The sequence below is a fragment of the Mycetomoellerius zeteki genome, unplaced genomic scaffold (assembly GCF_001594055.1).
Source record: "Mycetomoellerius zeteki isolate Tzet28-1 unplaced genomic scaffold, Tzet1.0 scaffold64, whole genome shotgun sequence".
NCBI lineage: Eukaryota > Metazoa > Arthropoda > Insecta > Hymenoptera > Formicidae > Mycetomoellerius > Mycetomoellerius zeteki.
In genome coordinates this window covers 1807267-1826363 of record NW_017257654.1, presented here as the reverse complement: position 1 = coordinate 1826363, position 19097 = coordinate 1807267, and the positions used below count along the sequence as shown (strand labels likewise).

Genomic DNA, 19097 nt, shown 5'->3' with positions numbered 1-19097 from the left:
GGTCTCAGGATGATTGTCAAAATGTTGTAAAATACGATTCCCTGCCTGCAAATCTCTTCGTAACGCTGCTTGAAATCGGTTGTTTTCTTGTCGAATTGAAAATGTTCCAGTCTCTCGCAATCTATTAAATGTCAACATAAACACTCTTCGGTTTGGCACTCTTCTGTTTGGAAATCGTCGTGCATATTCTCGCACCGCCTTTAAAGCATTACCGTTGCAGAAACCGTATACAAAAACCATATCAGCATATTCACTATTAGAATACGTACGCGGCATATTGCAAAAGACAAAATTCATCTACTGTTAAAGGCTTTCAAAGAGCGACTGACAAATTCATAACAGAAAGTGGAAAATGTAATCAAATATGTCGGTGCTAGATATGGCAAGAAATGTAAACATTTTTTTTCGATTTCTCTGAAACGGAGCAAAAACGAGCATATGTCTATAGGACTTTTTTTCTTAGTTTTTTACTCCTCTACACGCTCCCGAAGTTTTGCCATTTAATTTGGAAACACCCTGTATATATAATTCTCTGTCAAACTTCTTTTAGGAACATAATTGCTTTAAGTGTCTGGCAATAGTCAACTGGCATGTTGAGTTCCACTTGTTGGTTACACGGCTCATGTCGAATGACTCACGGCGCGATTGGAAGTCTAATTATGTCTCATGTAGATTTCCCTGATGGAGGGAGATCGGTCGCACGCTTGGCACGGGTCTAGGACTGGTCGATCGCTTAGAAAACGATCACCCTCGGAATTGCGATAAATCACTACGGGTGAAGTCGCTGGGTAAAGCGAGATGTTGGCGTGGTGAAGCTATAGTAAAAAAAAAAAGAAAAGGGTGATTCACCTTCTCTCTCTCTCTTTCTCTCTGTTTCTCTTCCTCTCTTCGTAGACTGGATCTCAAGGAAGATTATAAGGGGGAGGACAAAGACGAGAGATGCAAGGGAGCACCTGTCCAACAGCTGCCTCGCATATGGCGCACTCGCGAGATTATGTAAGGAGAGTAGGTGCCTTGTTTTCAAACGCGGGTAGAGGCTCTCTTGGAACAATTAAGATAATTCGCGTCGCGTTAATCGATGGGTCCTTTAAGGCTCAGTTCCACAACTCACGGTTAACTCTTAATCGAGGTTCAACTTGTTTCTCATCTTTATCCAATTCTAGAATTAAAAAAGAGATAATGAATAAGTTGAACCTCGATTAAGAGTTAACCGTGAGTTGTGAAACTGGGCCTAAGAGATCTTCCTCCAGAATGGTTTCTCTTCCACGACAGCTTATCGGGACGCTGTCTTCTTTTCCGTAAGCGATAAATTAAAATTCTGTCCTGGATCCTTTTACGTCTTTACCCTCTCGCGAAGGATTATACAGTACGTTTCGGATCCTATTATAGGACCGTTTGTGGGTGGCATCTGAATCTCTCATTCGACTCACGCATCTTCGCGGAATGCAATATCCTCCCTTCTCTTTTCCAGCCATTGCACAGACGCTCCGACCATTAGTCATCCGCCAATGGGTCCTCTGTCCGGTAACTCACGGCCGAAAAGCCGTAAGTCAACGGAGAATGCTAATAATCTGCTTGTAAGCCCAGATCTCTGGTGTCTGCACGGTCGATCTCACCACGATGCTAAACCTGTCCTCTTCTCGTGAAAACGCGAAGACCATTTTAAATCTACACAGAGACTGCACTCAGAAATCTACCAATGGATAAACGATGGTAATTAAAGTGACACCAAGCTGAGAAGAATTCCGTGCAAATTTTGACGCCGCAGGCGTCGAGATCTCGGTATGAGTTTGAGGATTAATTCACGACTCGGTGGCTCGCGCGCACGCGGTCTTGGCGAAAGGAGCCTGTATCGCATTATGAGAAGGCGTGGCAGCGCTATACGTAACAATAAAGCTGGTATAATTAAAATAAAAAGGAAAAGGAAAAACGCGCAGCTGCCTGTCGGGCAGACAGCAGCCGGCCCACGCGTTCGATGCAGCGCTTGTCTCTCTTCGTTTCGAATTGCATAGATTGTCAATTGAACGATTGGTCCATGGTTCATTAATTCTTAATCACGTGCGAAGGCGGACTGTCGTGGGACGCCGAAACAAGGAGCCAAACGCGATGGAAAATCGCTTGTAGAAGCGATAACTCGCTCAACGATGGCAGCTAATTAATTATCGCTAATTGATGAATTAATCAGGGGGATGAGAGATAGTTGGTATTTTTTTTCAGTTATTCGAAAACGATGTTTTAATGCTTAAAAAAGTAAAGCTTCCGATTTTTATATGGTCAAAATGCTAAAGAAATTAATCTGGTTTAAAGGAATGTTTTCTTACAACACCCTCGCGATACATCAACGTCATCTCTCAAAGAAAGAGAGAGAAAGAGATTCATTTATGTTCCGGGGTTTGAGACAGCGCAAATATAAACAGCGATTAGGGGGTGATCCTAAGTAAATATACTTTGTGAAGTGGTTGCTAGTCGCAGGCAGAGAGTGTCGGAAATAAAAGCGGCAACAGCAGTGAGTGCCAACGAATTTCTTTGATACTATACTTTGATAGTACTGTTGAGTGTTTTCTTTTCGATAACTGATTTGGGTCTAACTTTGAAATTTGACATACAGCTCGAAGAGATGGATCTTTAAACTCACAAATATAAGATTGCGCAAAAAATTCAAACGATTCTATTGATAAATGCGTCCATCATGAAATGTAGAGAGAGGTTCGAATTCTGGCTGGGTTATTTTTCGTAATAAGTTCTTTACAGTGTTTTAAGATGTTCATCGAATTAACATTGGTATTATTAAATTGCTTGTCAATTTGATTTGACATTATACGTATTCCAGCTTTAATTTAGGACTGTGTTGCAAGACCAACAAATAATTGGCGCGCAGTTTGCTTGAACTGGAAATTGTAAGATTCATGCAAAAATATTATTAGACATCCGCTTTGGTTGAATATGATTTTCTTCGCTTATTTGTGTTAAAAATTTCAAGTTTCGAGAGTAGTCTTTCATATTTGATATACAGATCGCATTTTGCCTTGTTGATTCGTTGCCGGTGGAGATCAAAGTAAACCTTTCGATTGGTGGTGAAGAGGCCAGGATGATTAAAGTTTGCGGGTTTGAAGAGCACAAGGGAGAACCTTGAGAGGCAGGCGCGCGCGCGCGCGAGAGAGAGAGAGAGAGAGAGGGAGAGAGAAAAGAGTGGTCTCGAGCAAGACGTGTGGCATAAAAGGCGAAAAGGCGCCGCCCACGAATATGAGAAGAGGGGCGCTATTCCGGCTGAAAACTAGGATGAGCAGTGATTGATTCGAATTAATCTTTTTCGTAGACAATTTTTTTAAAAAAGTCTTCATTAAATTCCTATTAATGCGCTCGCGTACAAATAAATTAGGAACGCTTAAACACCCTCAACCACTACAATGAAATCATTCAGAAATTTTTCTCGCATTCCCTGCATGAAAAAAACACTTTTGCTAAAGTATTTAACTAGATACAAACCTGTATCAAAATTTGAACTTTTATATACTTCAGCAAAATCGTTCTTTCTGTGATAAATTAAATTATCGCAAGTTGAACATTTTCTAAAATAGAACTCAAAAGTCTAATTAAACTCTTCATAAAGTCTTATTTTAATTTATGTTGTTCCAATCAAGAAAATTACTGGCGGTGCTTTTGAGAAACCGCTATCTCCCGCGGGACGACCGCAAAGGTCTGATCCCAGAGTCGATCACGAACGAAACGGATGTCTTACGGCGTCCGTTTGTCGGTGATTCCACGGTGTCGTGAGCTAGATCCGAGGGTCGAGTGATTTCTATACCCGGTGAGGAGCCCCCGTGCCCTTTCACGATTTCCGTGAAATCAGAATAAAAAGTTGTAACTGTTGGCCGCTGCGCCGTAACCCGAGATCTGTGTATTCTACGTGTTCGGTCCGTATCGCAGCCACGCTTTTAATGCCCGCGCTCGACGAAGGAGAACCACGAATAACAACTGTGCGCGGCGTTTTCCTCGAAATACTAATATGAAAGGCATTTATTCTGGCATTTATTCGTTCACGGCCCCTCATTAAAAACGAATGCCGGTAGAGGCAACAAGAACACAGTCGCGTTAATTACCAACCAACGTCGAATTCTATTTAGCGGGAATTTAAAGAATTCTTAACGAATGAGAATTCGTTAAGTATGTCGGTAATTGCAATATTTATTGTCCATTTAGGTGTAAAATTTATGACGGATTGATACGCTATTTTTCAGACACGGTCGAGCGATCTAAGAATGGCATAGAGAATCAATTGATCGGCAGCATGTGCTATGTGATAGTCACTGGACGCAGTCTGTTATGGACTCTCTTATCTCTGGCAGCGTTGATGGCAGTTTTATCAGGCCTCATCACTCCTAGATGGCTTGTAGGACCACCGACTATTAAGGACACAAGTGAGTAGCTTCTTCAATTCAAATAAAGTATATATATCGAAATCCCCCTCCCCTTCCCGTTGCTTGCTATCGAGATAAATTGTATAGTGGATCATTAGGATCATTTCGACCAACTCCGATTAACTTAATCGATCAGTACTATTTTATTAAATAATACGAATAAAACTATCAAATTATATAACTATAAAATATAACTATTATACACTCTCAATTTTTGGGAGTGAAATTTCACTCCAAGAAAAGTGATGGTTGCGCCAGTCCGGCAAGAAGTGAACTTCACTTCACTCCTTTAGGAGTGAATTTCTTAATCTAACCTAAAAAGTCAACTTTAATGATTAATATCTTGCTTCGCGAGACAGAGCGACGTTTTTGGATTAAATGTATGGAGAGAGAGAGAGAGAGAGAGAGGCTAAACTTAACATTTATCAAAGTGAAATTTCAGTTTCTCCCTTCGGAGAGTGAAATTATTTACTCTCCACATAGATTGAAAATTGACTCCCATTTGGAGTGATTCTTCATTCTCTAAGAGTGAAAATTTCACTCCTATCGGACTGGCGCAACTATCACTCTTTAGAAGTGAAATTTCACTTCGAAAAATTTAGAATGTAATACTCAAGCAGAACAAGTCATTATGATATCAAAATAATGTCAAAATGACTCCAAAATGATCATTAAAAGTTATTTTTTAATCATTTCCGATTCATTTTAATTTCACTTTGACATTATCGTGACTTGTTCTACTTAGATAATTATAAAACAATCAAATTAATTAATAGAATTAATTATATTTAATGTATTGGAAAAGGATATTAGAGAACAACGGACTGTAACATTAGAATGTTGTTTTAAGTTAATTATCGTTTAAAGATAATCGGAGTTTGTCGAAATAGTGCTTAATATCGTTACATTCGTTGCCTCAAAACTTTAGAAAACGGCACGGAACTATATACACCAACCGTTGGGATCTTCAATCGTTGTACGAGATTATTCGGCAAGACGCACTGCGCGAATTTCAACGTCGACGGCTTTGCGACGGACTCCAACGTCTTCCCGGGATGCTGGAAGGCGTCCCTGTTTTTCCTGTCCGCGGGCCTGGCGGCGATGTCGGTGACCGTGATAGCCGCCCTGCTCGGATGCTGCGTGCAGAGCATCGGCCGCAAGAGCATCTTCAATCTGGCGGGAGTGGCGCAAGCCGTTGCCGGTAATGTTGCTTTTCAACGGAGGCGAGGATTGAGATGATGGGATGACGAAACGATGAAACCCCGACTATAAGCTTCTTAGCTCGCGGCTGAAATAATCCTTCAAGTGATGGGCGATGTTTCTCCAAAAAAAAAAAAAAAAAAAGAGATTTGTATATTCTTTTTTCTTTCACATATAGTAGGATTTAGGTCCCAACAATTCTTCCTTACAAACTTATACAACGTTTGCTCCGATATGTATAAAGCTTGTTGGCCTTTTCTTAGCATGACATTAGTAAGAATGACGCAGATCTCAGAAAGCAATGATCGCTTCGTTGCAGCTGAGTATTCCGCGTGCGTAATGTGTTTTCAGCCTGACAATGGTATCTCGAGAGTGCGAATGACGCAACCTCCATTGTGCCGAAAGGTTGTGCCCGGAATAATCGACGAACATATACATGTCTTAAAAAGAGATCCCATTGTCGCGATTCTACAAATCAAATAATCGGCGAAACACATCTGTGCAAAGCGTATTTTGTCGTTCTAGTTTTTTATATTAATTTTTACAGGAATACTATATCTTTTTGGGATGATTCTGTATCCTGCCGGTTGGGGTGCTGAGAGAGTACAGAGGATCTGCGGCCCCGAAGCCGATGCCTTCTATCTCGCAAACTGCAGTCTTGGTAAATTAAATGTTCATCGAAAGTTATAAAATTAGTTTTTAAAATCGGGCTTCCATAATTTTCTTTAAGAGACAGTTCTTAAATAATTACAGTTACAAAAATGAATCGTGATTGATCGAAAAGTGACTTTTAATAATCATTTTGGAGCTATTTTGATATCGTTTTGATGTCATCATGATTTTTTGTTTTATTTAGGTTCTCGTTTACTCCACAAAAAAGTAAAATAAAATTAGACTAGTGTTGACTGAATTAAATTAGAGAATCTATAGAATATTTAAAAAAATCAATTTAATTATATGATTAATTATACTAATAATAATGATATGATCATTATTATTAAGTTGATATATTATCAATTTAATTTACTAGATTATTATTCAGTTTAGGACTGCGTTTCAAAACCGACTGTGTTGACGCGCAGTTTGAAGTGCTGGGAACTATATATAAATTCATTAAAAAAATATTAAGATCCAGTTTCGTGCGTATAAAGTGTTTTCTTCTTATTTATGTTAAAAAAGATCGTTTTTTCCAGGTTGGGCGTTTTATAGCGCGGCGATCGGTGTCACTCTCACCTTCGTCTGCGCCGCTTTTAGCGGACAGGCGGAGAAATCGACGGCCAGTGACAAGGTCCAGGACAAAATGAACGAAGGAAAGACCCTAATATGCTTAGCCTGAGCATGCAAATAAAATCAGCGAGGGGTCTGGCCTCGCCGTAATGGGTGCTACGGTGCGAAGCGTCGAAACGGGATACTAGAAGAAAACCAGTGCAACCAGAAATATTCACCTCGTTGTGTTCATCGCGCAGCAGAATGGAGACGAAAGTTTTTTTATCGTGGTCGAAATTGTTGCACGAATAATTTAATTATGGGCTTGCGAGGGAAATGGACATTATTGCTGAATGTCATACGCGACGTATTGTACGCATGAAGATCAAGTATCGGATGTACTTACCGTCTTCCCACACTTACTGCCGCAATTTATACTGACGCCTACGATGCTCTGCAGAGAATTCCTATTTTATATCTTATACATGTTTTTATATGTTAAAGAGAAATATAAAATAAAATGTGGATGTTTGTTTTTTGTTCACTCGATGTGAATAAAGGTGAATGTATTCTACTGTCGCAACGAAAGAATATATCTAATGATTTCTCAACATTTAGCTCTATTAATTTTTCACACTGTTTCCAGGCACGTCTGATTGATAAATATATATAATGAAATTTATTCATTTTATTCTCAACAAATTTGGTGAAATTCGGTCGAATGGTATAACTTAAATAAGTATATGTATATGAAATTATCGGCTGTCAGTCGATTATGTACACACATATAAATAATGAAGGCACCAAGGGAATCAACAATTAATAAATTATTCTGGGAATTTATATGAAAATTTCGAATAAGACGAGTGTAATTGGCAATTATAATAAGAAATGTAACATTATAACAAAATCGCGATTACAATTCGTGTGTGACGACGCGCGTGTGATTATTTACTTAGAGTATGAGTGTTATTTGGTTGATGACTTGCCGTTAGAACCGCTGACCATTGATCGGACGCCGAGGAGTAACGCTATCGTACAACTACGCGAAGAAAAGTGTATCGTATTATGACGAGAGATACTCTTGTCGCAGGAATGTCAAATTCGGCGGATGTGACACGTACGTCGATCACAGTCGGATTCTCGTCGCGGAGATCCGTCACGATAATGAGGATATTATCAGCATCTGCCACGCATTCGCATCCGATATACATCTCTCTCCCTCTCTCTTTCTTTTTCTCGACAAACGTTTCGAGTTAAGTGCAATATTCAATGAGTCATCAAATATAATCATCTTACAAAGAATCAAAAAGTATGTCAGCCATCGAGTGCTCCTGGTGCGATTAGTCTCGCACGCAAAACCTGGAAACATCATATTATTGAAAACGGAATTTTCTTTCTGAAGAAAACGGAATTAAATCATACGTTCATATTTCGCGCGGGAGACGTGAGGGTGTAACTACACATGGTCATAATTAGAACAATGATAATAAAATAATATTTATCGCCGTGAGACACGCAATATATACGATAATAAGAATAATAGGAATCTTTTTACTCCTAACTGCTGTTGACAATACCTCTCAACAGGGGAAATTTTATCGACGTCTGATAGAAAAAGCTATTAGGCGAACACTTGGCGTAGAGTCAGCCTTGTGCAAATGTGAATATTCATTAATTCTATTTACATACATAAGCTACGTAATAAATTGCCTGTCTAGGTTAAGGAAATTGCGAATTATCAAAATGGAATCAATCCTGAATAAATTAGTAAATAATGCATTTTCTTGCCAGAAAATATTATATATATATATATATATATCAAGTCATTATATGTCACAAATTCTCAAATTCATTTCTTTATCCTTAACCTAGACGCGCCACATCTCTTGATTTTGCGACTGATCTCCACTAGAGGATTCTTGCGGAGCCACATACCTTCTTCAGTCGCTACAGTTTCTAACTTCTGCCGCACACACGCAATTTATCACTATTTATATAAATATAAATTAATAATGTCCATGTAGAGACACGTAACGTAGAAAAACAATTTGATAAAGTGCTACAGTAAATGTTTCCACCTTTCGTTTATAAAACATCTCTATGGACAAGAGGCGACACATCGTCGTCGTGTCGCGTTATTGCGCTAGAATGCTCGGGATGACGCGTAGAAGCTCGATGAAAAAAAAAAGATGAGAAGTTCCTGCAAAACGTAAACACCTGCCCTTCGTTAACGCGCGTGTATATCCTCTTTCTTATTTGCAGTAGTATTAAATCTTTAGCAACTTCAACACATATTACATGATCTATCTGCTTAATACTTTCCTGTTCCTCGCCGCGCATAACTCGCGTGCAATTCACGCGCGCGTGCACGCAGCGAAAGATAATATTTTGAATGAATAATTATATAACAAGCGAATTTGATTTTTTTTTGCCGAAGCTGCGTTACTGTCTCGTGTACGAGCTAAGCCCTTTCTTTTTCTTTTCGCATTCGAACTGACGGTCTATATATTTTAATATTCCTTAGGAGCCGCAATGACGAGCGATCATATCGCTCGGTCAAACTCGAACTCAATTTATCGTTACGTTTCGGGAGCAAAGATCTCGACAGAATTGTCGACATTCTGCGCGTTGGAGCGCATCGCTCGTCTCCGTTCTTCGATCATTTGTCGTCGTGCTTGCTCCCTCGCCTCGCGCGCCTTTTTATTCGCCTCACTGTTCGCGGTCGGTTTCGCTTTGTGGACTGGTATGACTCGACGTTTACCGTTCTGTTGCGAGGCCGACGCGGCTTTCTTGTCTGGCACGACCTATGTGCATATAAAACAAAGTGTTGAAGGTGTAATCGCGAAAAATCAAAATATTATAAAAGAATGTGATTTTTATTGAAAAGAAGGAATATAAAAATGAATATGAAAAATTAGATGCCGATTCGATATCAATAATAATATTATTTGTTCATACCTCTTGCCATTGCAACTTCCTTAGTTTCTCTATCTGGTCAAAGAGTTCGTTTACTTGAACAACCTGTAGCATCACCATATCCCAGAAGCCAGCCAAATCTTCGTTTGTCGTTGGAAATTCTTCACCTGGCATCTGATTCTAAAATATCGAGATATGAGCTGCTAGTTTTATTATTCGTTTAATATTCCAAATAAAATACCGATTAGAAATTTTCTTACGATATTCTTTTGACATAATCCTTCAAACTGTTGCATCTTCTGTGAAGTTAACAGTCTAGCTTTTCCTGCAGCAGATCGCAGCTTACCAGCTGCCTCTTCTGGCAGTGCAACAGTATCGCCGCTGGCTAATTCGGCCTCTGCAGATGCGGCCAACGACAGCAGTCTATCCGTCTCTTGTTTCAGTAACTGAAAGCACAGTATGTATGAATTCTTATTGCCGAGAATATAGGTATTTACATCGTGTAATATATACGCATTTATTTTCCAATTACCTTCATAAAATAATGACCATCTTTCTCCTCGACTACTTTTTCCGCTTCTTGAACTTGTTTCGCTATGTTCGTCGAGCTGGCGCTGGGTTCTAATACAGGTAACACTACTTTCGGCGCGGCTGGTTGCTGATCAGGTATATTTTTACTAGTCGTATCACGTTGCGGTATGTCACCTTCTATGGTAATCGGAATCCTTCTTATTACGCTGGTCTGTGAATTTATAATTGGGAGATTCATCTGCTCGGATTTCCGTGTCACCGGCGTTATCCTGAGAACGTAAAAGTATTTCGTTGTCAAATAGGAAAAATTAAACAAAGCAATTTCTATTTTATTTATAAAACATAGAATTCACCTTTGTAATGGCTTTATAACTTGTTCTGTGCCGTCTGTGGGTTTTCTACTACTGACTACAGGGAGCTGTGCTCGAAATTCCGGGCGCAAATGTCGCAGAACAGGCAAATTTTTTAACGATTCTTCTGTGTTTGCGTTATCTGCCGAAATGTCATTGTTATTACTGGATTTGTTGAAACTACTGTCGCTACTGTTTAGCTTAGTGATGCTGCGTTTGAAGAAGAAACCCTGCGCTAGAGCACCTGGACCATACAGCCGCTCCACTCGTTGTTGAATAAAGGATTTCTCGCTGCTCGATGAAGTGTTTAACACTTGATTCTCAACTTCTACTGACGAGCCGTTTAGAATACTGTTATCGCTAAACGATGCACCTGAAACTGCAAAAAAAAACGGAAAGGGTTTAAGAATGAAGAAATTTAAAATAAGTATAAAATATAAAGGATAACATAAAAGAGTTAATTTACTCTAGAAAGATACTGGTGCGTACTTTAAACGATTATTTAACAATTGATATAAAAATATTGTTTGACGCCAAAAGCTTTAAGTTTTATAGAATCTTCTTTGCTAAAAATAAAGAAAATCCAAAATAAAATTTACAAGAAATAGCAAATAAAGGAAATATACTAATATGTAACACAACTTACAAATAAGACAGTACAAAACCGACTAACTAATAACGCACATGTATCTCTTACATACATCGAAAAACAACAATCGTTAAATATCAACGTGATGTCAAAACATAAATAGATACGAGTCAATGTAACATTTACTGACCTATTGACATAAACCTATTTAAGGCTATATTAAATATTATATTTTAAACTTATTTAATACAGAATAATGTTGCACCATTAATAATGTTATATCCACTTACACATCATATAAATTCGAACAATATTACAATATAATTTTGCTTAATATACGACATTTGTGACGGATGTAAATTATATCGGATTACTTTTCATCGAGGACATTAACTTAAATAACATTACAATTTCCCGAAATATTATGATGCATAATTGTGGAATTTTTGGATTTTCGTTCTCCTTAATATAAATAAAAATTTGAAAAAATGTCGAAATTAATTCATAATAATAAAAAACAGAATTAGTTTTTAAATTCAGTTCAAAGAAAGTATATGAAAAAAAATTACTTAAGAACCATTAGAGAAATAAATTTAGCATATTAATTTTATTTCTCTAATTTAGTATGTTAAAGTTATTATGAAAAAGAATTTTCCTTACTATTAGTGACGCCTTGTTTCGGAGAGAAACCTAAGCCCATAGACTTGTTCTGTTGTCCGCACGACATCATTGGCGACAATCCGGGACTCCGTTTGTTAGCGGCAGTGCTCGTCCTGATGGGACTGAGTTCGGGAAACGTTGTGTGCAACGACACTGCTTTGTCGACTTCCGAGTAACCCTGGCATGTCATGCTGATCGAATTTCTGCTCTCTATGTACGTCTCAACTTTGCACTCCTCCTTCACGCCGTTCGTGAATCCGTTTTGTCTTTCCATCGCTAACGGCGATATTGACTGGCTTTTAGGCGGATATTGGGGCGTCGGAACGTTGAGATTCTCGTTGGATCTATAATTTTTCAGATATTCATCTAGTCGAGATTCGCGTGTACATTTTATACGGTGCAATGTAAAAGTGACGCGAGTATCTCACCTGAAACCTGCAGGACTCGTGTCCCTCGTGATCAGCCTCGTGCCAGGACTGCTGTCTCTCGAGCGGAATCCTTCCCTCAATTTACTGTCGTACCTGGTGATTCCCGAGTAGCCGCTTATACTGCACGCCAATCCCAAGTAACTAGGCTTCTTCGCTGTCGTCAGCTCTGGTTCGGGACTGTCGTGATGAACATTGCTGGCGTTCAGCTTGTTCTCATCGGGGGTAAGGTGTGACTTCTGCAATGTCTCACTGCTGCCGTTTGCCAACTTCTCGGGTGGCACCGGTTCACCGTTGCACGACAGGTTCAGACTGTGCAGAGTCTTTTCGGACACGGAGTCCACGGTGTTTTCTGAAAGCGAAAATTTCGATCTAGCACTCGCGAAAATTCTTCGATCTTCTTCGGCTTCTATTCTCAAAAATTAAAAACGAAAGATGTAGAAATTATCATTAATGTCACACCGCGTGGTCGAAAGAAATATTACAACTGTAAGTTTGGCTGCTCTACTACCGTAACGATCACGAGCTGAAGATTGAACTGCAACAAAATGTTTAAATTTGTCGACATTCAGATCCTTCTGTGTTCTACGCTTTTATTTAGGTTCACGAAATCTCATGATTCACTGTGCTCTCATTAACGATGAGTGTCTGCGAGCCAACTGCTCGACTGACGAGACATTCACCTTCGAAAAGCGCTGTCGCCCACACACTATGCACGCGCCAGTTCGCGTTATACAAAATTTATTCGCGTCATAATCGTAACGTGGCCTTATTTCCTAGGAACCGGTGGAGCGGTTCCAAGCTCGCTACGCCGAAACAACCGGATGGAAATTCAGTTTGGTCAAAGTTCTCTCGACTACGATCAACCGGCGCACTTTGCGGAATTGAGATGAGCCAACAGTTCTCCACGCTCGTCTAAATCACCGCGACGGTCCTGGAACACTGAGCAGAGACTCTCGCGGCAGAGTGTCTTCTTGGCAACGACGTGGAAAAGAAGCGTTTGCACTTGGTACAAACTCGCCTATAGTCTAAATCCGATCGGCATTTTGAGCGAGCAAAAAGCGTTCGCCAACCTGCGAGAAAGTAACGGTGGAGGGATCGGCGACCCCCACCGGCCTTGAAGCTTCGAAAATCTACATGGATTTCGAGCAAAGGTCCACGAAATACCTGAGATTGCGATACAAAAGATCAGTTTTTAAATTTAAGTTAATCCTTTTTCCCGAGAAATTTTACCAATTCGCGATGCATTTGAATTTGTAATTAACGCCCGATTACTTTTCGCAAAAAGCCAAAGTGAAATATTATTCACGAAAAAAGAACGATTTTAAAGTATCTAAAAATTTACTAAATATAGATTTAAAAATAATTTTATTGGACCATCAAAATAATTATGTAGGACGTTTAAGCTCATCATGTTTTAATTTCTTATATAATTACTTTGATGGTAATATAAAATTAGATTTGTATCTAGCTAAATTTTTAGATGTTTCAGCAAAATCGTTCTTTCCATGTATGAGAGAAAACTTTTCTGATTAAGTGATGTCATGGTTGTTGGACATTTAACGTGCGGCTTTCATCGTCAATTAAGTGCCGCATTTTCGAATAATTGAAAGAACTGGTTTACAGATAAACTGTACGATATAATCCCTCGTTCTTTCAAGCGCATTCCACTTTTTTCCGCGGAATGACTTCCTCACTCGAGCGATGCCTCTAATCATTCTCGGTCCGACCGAGCTCTACGAGAAACGATCCATCTCTTCGATAGGGAAGACTGTCTTGCAGCAAAGTTCTTTTTTCAAAAAATCGTAACGTTCTTTCTAGAAACAGTAGCACCTAAAAATCTATAATTTATCTAAAAAACATTTCAATTTTTGAATTTTTCTAGTTCCCTCTCTACGAAATTTTAAATTATTTATATCTATAAATTATCTGATTTTTCAATATTACGAATTCTAGATATATCTCCAGATTTCCTTCTGAATATTTTCAAAAGGATACGCAACTTAGGGGGGATTATTAACGAGACAACTTGAAGAAATAAAAATAATTTGTCCATTTCAAGTTAAATTACTTTTATTTCAAGTTGTTTAGTGGTCAGTAAAGTTGTTTAGTCAGAGAATAATTTAACCGTAGAACGATTAAATGATTCTCGATAATAAGATGACGGTTATTAAGTTCTTATTGATAACGTGTCACATAATCGTGGGGATTACGTGTCTCTCAATGCGGGATAGCCAACCTGATCGGTCGGACGCAGAGCGGTCGACGTCCAGACTGCAGCTGCCGATGCTCTCCTGACTGGTCATGTTGGGGTGATGCCTGGTGGCGATCTGCGCTGGCGGTCGGGGGTCCGGGTCGAGGCGATGATAGTTGAGAGGTTGCACTGCCAGGGAGAGCGGTCTAGTGCGTCGATGTGAACGGATGCCACCGGCTCCGGGTACCGACGACGTCACCGTCGCGGTACAGGAGTCGTCGACGTCCTCCAAACCCGCCACCTCGCCACCGCCGCGCCGAGGCTGCCGTTCCTCGTCCACGCGATCCTCGTGCACACTGCACAGGTCCGGTTCTCATCCCGTATGCTGTCACGCGTGTTAGAGCGTTCTCGAGCTCGGTGCGGTTATGATATTTATGCGTGCATATGCGTATCTTAATACATGGTGTGCGATCCTGTGAACGCATTGGTGATATTCCCGGCTAACAGTTAAAATGATTTCCCCTTGATGTAAGAAGAAATCATTCGTCTTGTGACACATACGTAATAAATAATATAACTCTTTGTTGGCAAACTTGGACTTTCAAGTTTCAGCAGATTCTGATTGTAAATTATAGATATAAATTTAAATCTATAAATAAAATAAAATTCGACGCTTCTATGATAGTAAAAACTCGTTAAGCTTTCACAAATATGCAAGAATTTTTTCAGATTTTTATACAATCCGAAACAACGTAAAAAATAAAAATTTGCACTGAAGCTCAAAGATCTAGATTGATGAACGGGAAAATGCAAAATTTCACATTATCGACGAAGTGTTAACATTCGTTATTTGACATTTTTGAGACTCTAATCTATCATAGCTCAAGACTATAAAGGTTTAAAAATAATAATCCCGAAAAAAATAATACATTATTTTTCTATATACTTTATTTTAATTAAATTTTAAATCATTTTGACACTTGTCATCAAGATGTTTAACGTTACAACCCTACTAGTCTGTCCAAATTTATTATACGATCATATATCATTTGAATAAATGTGATTAAAAAACTCTAAAAAATAAAAAATAAAAAATTTTTTGCAGAAAAAAGATCTTACATTAACAGACGAAGTTATCAAATAGAAAATTTTTAAATAAAATTGATAAGAACATATAAATTACATTTTAGTCAAACAGAGCGGATCAGAAGGTTTAAAAAAATTGGGCTCTGATTAAATTCTGAGAAAATATCATTTTAGCTCTTTTCAACAAGAGATATCATGTTGTTCACCAAGTGCGTCTATTATCGGACACTCTGTATAGCGATACTAACAGAAACAGTCTTTTAACACAAAACAAAGTAAGTATTTCCATATGAGACTTTGACACAGATTGACTTTGGAAAAGTTTAAAAAGAGTTCAGGAGAGCGTCCTCGATTGATAACGAGACGCGTTCTCAAAGAATAACCGCTTTCCGATGGTTTTTATGTCAGATCCAACGGAACAAGTTGCATTTCTCTGTTTCTTTTGTGAATGTCACGTTGTCTCGAAGCAAGCGAGAAAGCGGCACGAATTAGCATTTGCCAGCGACTGCTTTTTTGCACATGACATTCGTGCAGTGTAACGGCAATTGATAAGCTATGGTTGGTCTCTAATTGTTTCCTTTCGTCATGTATGTATATCACCGAGGGAGCTCGAGAACATCATGGATGGAAGTTGGTGGCACCGCAATGTGTCCGACGGACTGTCGGTTTCTCGACAGACCGGAGTATTCTGCATGTATAATATTACAGTTGGATGGGACGGAGGAGGGACGGGAGGGATCTTGCCGAGAAACTCGACGACATAACGTTGATGCTGGGAATCTCGAAGACAGCAAAAATAGATTTTACAACGGTGTTCCTCGGCCACGAGCGGGAGGTCTCGTCGGTTTCGTCGCGAGAATTCCCTCAGAATTCTTTCACCGCGACGCGGCGAATTAAGCTCTGCGATGTGGCATCAACGGGCCACGATATTCTCATTACCGGTGTAACGAGAGTAATTAGCGATATCGAATTCACGTAGCACATAACTGTCCGACAGGAGCGTGGCACTTTAATGCCTATAACGCGGAGAAACCCGAGTGGAAAGTCTTTTTTTGCGGTGCAATAACTATCAGATTCATGACTTAACGAAGACAAACATCATACGTTATGCGCAGGCAGTCTCATTAATTTCGCCGTGACTTTCGTATTTTTCTGCATAATATCAAGATAATGAATAAGACACAAATTTTTATTGCCACAAGTCACGAAATACGTACTAATACCATATTTTTTCCCGAGTTGCATTATAAAGTAAATGTCCCAATGACTAAAGAAAGTATAATCAGTTTTGTATTATTATTAATTAATAACACCATCCGATAAAATTTGACCTTCTTTTTGTAACACCAATAGTCATTTTCGATGTATCTTTGCCTACTTGGCCAAATTTTTTATTATATCATAATTTTAAAAAAATCGAGTCAAATAAGAAAAACGACGATTTTTATTATTAATTAGTAGTAGTATTACAAAAGGAATTAGTATTCACATAAAACTTTGTTTTGTCAGTTTTATTGAAAAATACTAACATATAAATCTAAAAAAGAAGAAAAGTTTATGTAAAATTTTATTGATATATTACACCATATCGATTATACCAATAATTGAACTGAAATTTTTTAAATTTTTATTTTCAGTTTCTTATAATAATAAAAAAAACATACTTGGATTGCGTTCCGGGAGTGCGCTTTCAGAGTTAGTGCATTATTCTATCTTTATCGTTCATTAGACGTAAAATAAGAATAAAATGCGGTGATAACGCTGAAAGCACGCTTTCGGAACACAATCGTGTTTAGGTAAATATCGTAATCATATTTTTAAAAATTAAAAAATATAAACATTATGGCTGCATTTTGTTTTGACGCTCACTGTAAACTTCATTCTATTTTTATCGTTCATTACATGTGAAAGGAAGATAAAATTAAGCTTACAGCACGTAAACTGTCCAAACCAAACGCAGCTTGTGTTTCAAGATGAGTGAAAATATGACTGCCTCTGCGACTTAAATAATTTTTCTCAATAATTCGCAATCAAATTATGTTTTTACTACTTAATTTAATACAAAATATTTAACTTTTTTTAATTTACCATTTTTTGCTGTTATTGAAAAATATCTGAACAATTTTAAATTTATATTGTTCAAAAAATTTTTATTGTTGATTTTTTAGTCACTGAGTTTAATTATTGGGACATTTATCTTACGCGTGATAAAGTTTTTGCATACCGTTGATTTTTTTACGGTTTCCGAATATTAGGGTGAAAATTAGAAAAAAATTTTCATCAAAAATGTGATTGCGAGACTATGAATTAAATATTCATTATCTAATCGGCAAAGAAACGTTTGGAAAACAGTGTTTGAATTTCAAGAATTATTGCAGAGTGGCACCAGCTTCCAGTAATTGATTTGTCGCTCACAGACGAGAGACTTGTGCAAATAGCCCCGGCGCGCAAATTAAATTGTCGGCAAATTGGCGCCGGTGTTAATTGCACGCGCTAATTGCACGAACAGCATCGGTCATTCGCCGCGAATCGCATGGGAGTTACCAATTACAGGTCCGTTCATTTCGGTCGCACTTTTCTTCATGAAATACAGATGTGCTATCAGATGTTTTGAAGAGAGAAAATTAAGAGAAAATTACTACAGAGTGCGACTGAAAAGAATGAGCCTTCACGTATAATCGTGGATCAGTAGTAAGCGGGTGCATATCAGATGCGATCGAACTACATGCAATGAAATTGTTCTCACATTGGCGACTAAACTTGCGCGACAGTTCAAGACGAGATGTCTTGCGCAAAAGGAATAAATCGTCCATAAACGATTGTCGCACGTTTACTCGCTCATGTAATCGCGAAAGTATAATGTACATAGAAACACAGGGGAAGCTTCTTTGAACAAGTTACACAGTATGAAATGTAGTGTCTCGTTTCTCAAACCGTTACACGCTGTTAGCATTCATAAGTGCAATTATAATATATAATTGTACGCTCAGACAAAAACATTGTGATAATTATCTAGATGACAATCGTACAAGTTTTATATTATGCAAAATTGATGTACATACATAGTTGAATAAATAATTTTATTATTATTACATATTATATACACTGTATGATCACGAGCTTCCGTTACATGTAAATGAAGCTCGTGGTTATGAACGAAATTAAAAGTAATGAATGATTTAACTGAAAATTAAGTTACAGTAGTTACTTAAATGTAATGAACGTGTACATTAAATTTATGAAAAATACATTCAATTTCATGTACATATACACAAATACACTTTTCAGTTATAAATATATTAAAATTTAATGTAATATCATGAAATTAAGTTCAAATTATGTAAATTAAAAGTATATTAAATTTCATGAAATTTTTAACAGTGTATATTAATTATCTACATATAAAACTTAAATAGTTGTCATCTATATAGTTGCTGTCATCATATCTTTTTCTTTGAGTGTTCGTAATTGTATAATAGACCTTCCTTCAATTTCTACATATATATTTTTCAAATTATA

At 38.1% G+C, this 19097-nt stretch overlaps 2 protein-coding genes across 2 annotated transcripts in view; one reads left to right on the top strand and one right to left on the bottom strand.

Moving 5' to 3' along the window:
• Window positions 1-6970, top strand: part of LOC108728764 (lipoma HMGIC fusion partner-like 2 protein) — a 14973-nt gene extending 8003 nt beyond the window's left edge. Inside the window, exons 2-5 of the mRNA XM_018457511.1 lie at window positions 4239-4418; window positions 5347-5619; window positions 6166-6279; window positions 6812-6970. Coding sequence (XP_018313013.1) covers window positions 4289-4418; window positions 5347-5619; window positions 6166-6279; window positions 6812-6954 — 660 coding nt within the window. The 5' untranslated portion in view covers window positions 4239-4288 and the 3' untranslated portion in view covers window positions 6955-6970. The remainder of the gene's footprint in view (window positions 1-4238; window positions 4419-5346; window positions 5620-6165; window positions 6280-6811) is intronic.
• A 2414-nt stretch (window positions 6971-9384) lies between these two features.
• Window positions 9385-19097, bottom strand: part of LOC108728758 (uncharacterized) — a 46860-nt gene continuing 37147 nt past the window's right edge. Inside the window, 8 exon segments of the mRNA XM_018457505.1 lie at window positions 9385-9631; window positions 9786-9923; window positions 10004-10189; window positions 10276-10543; window positions 10628-11003; window positions 11874-12217; window positions 12302-12650; window positions 14538-14848. Coding sequence (XP_018313007.1) covers window positions 9407-9631; window positions 9786-9923; window positions 10004-10189; window positions 10276-10543; window positions 10628-11003; window positions 11874-12217; window positions 12302-12650; window positions 14538-14848 — 2197 coding nt within the window. The 3' untranslated portion in view covers window positions 9385-9406.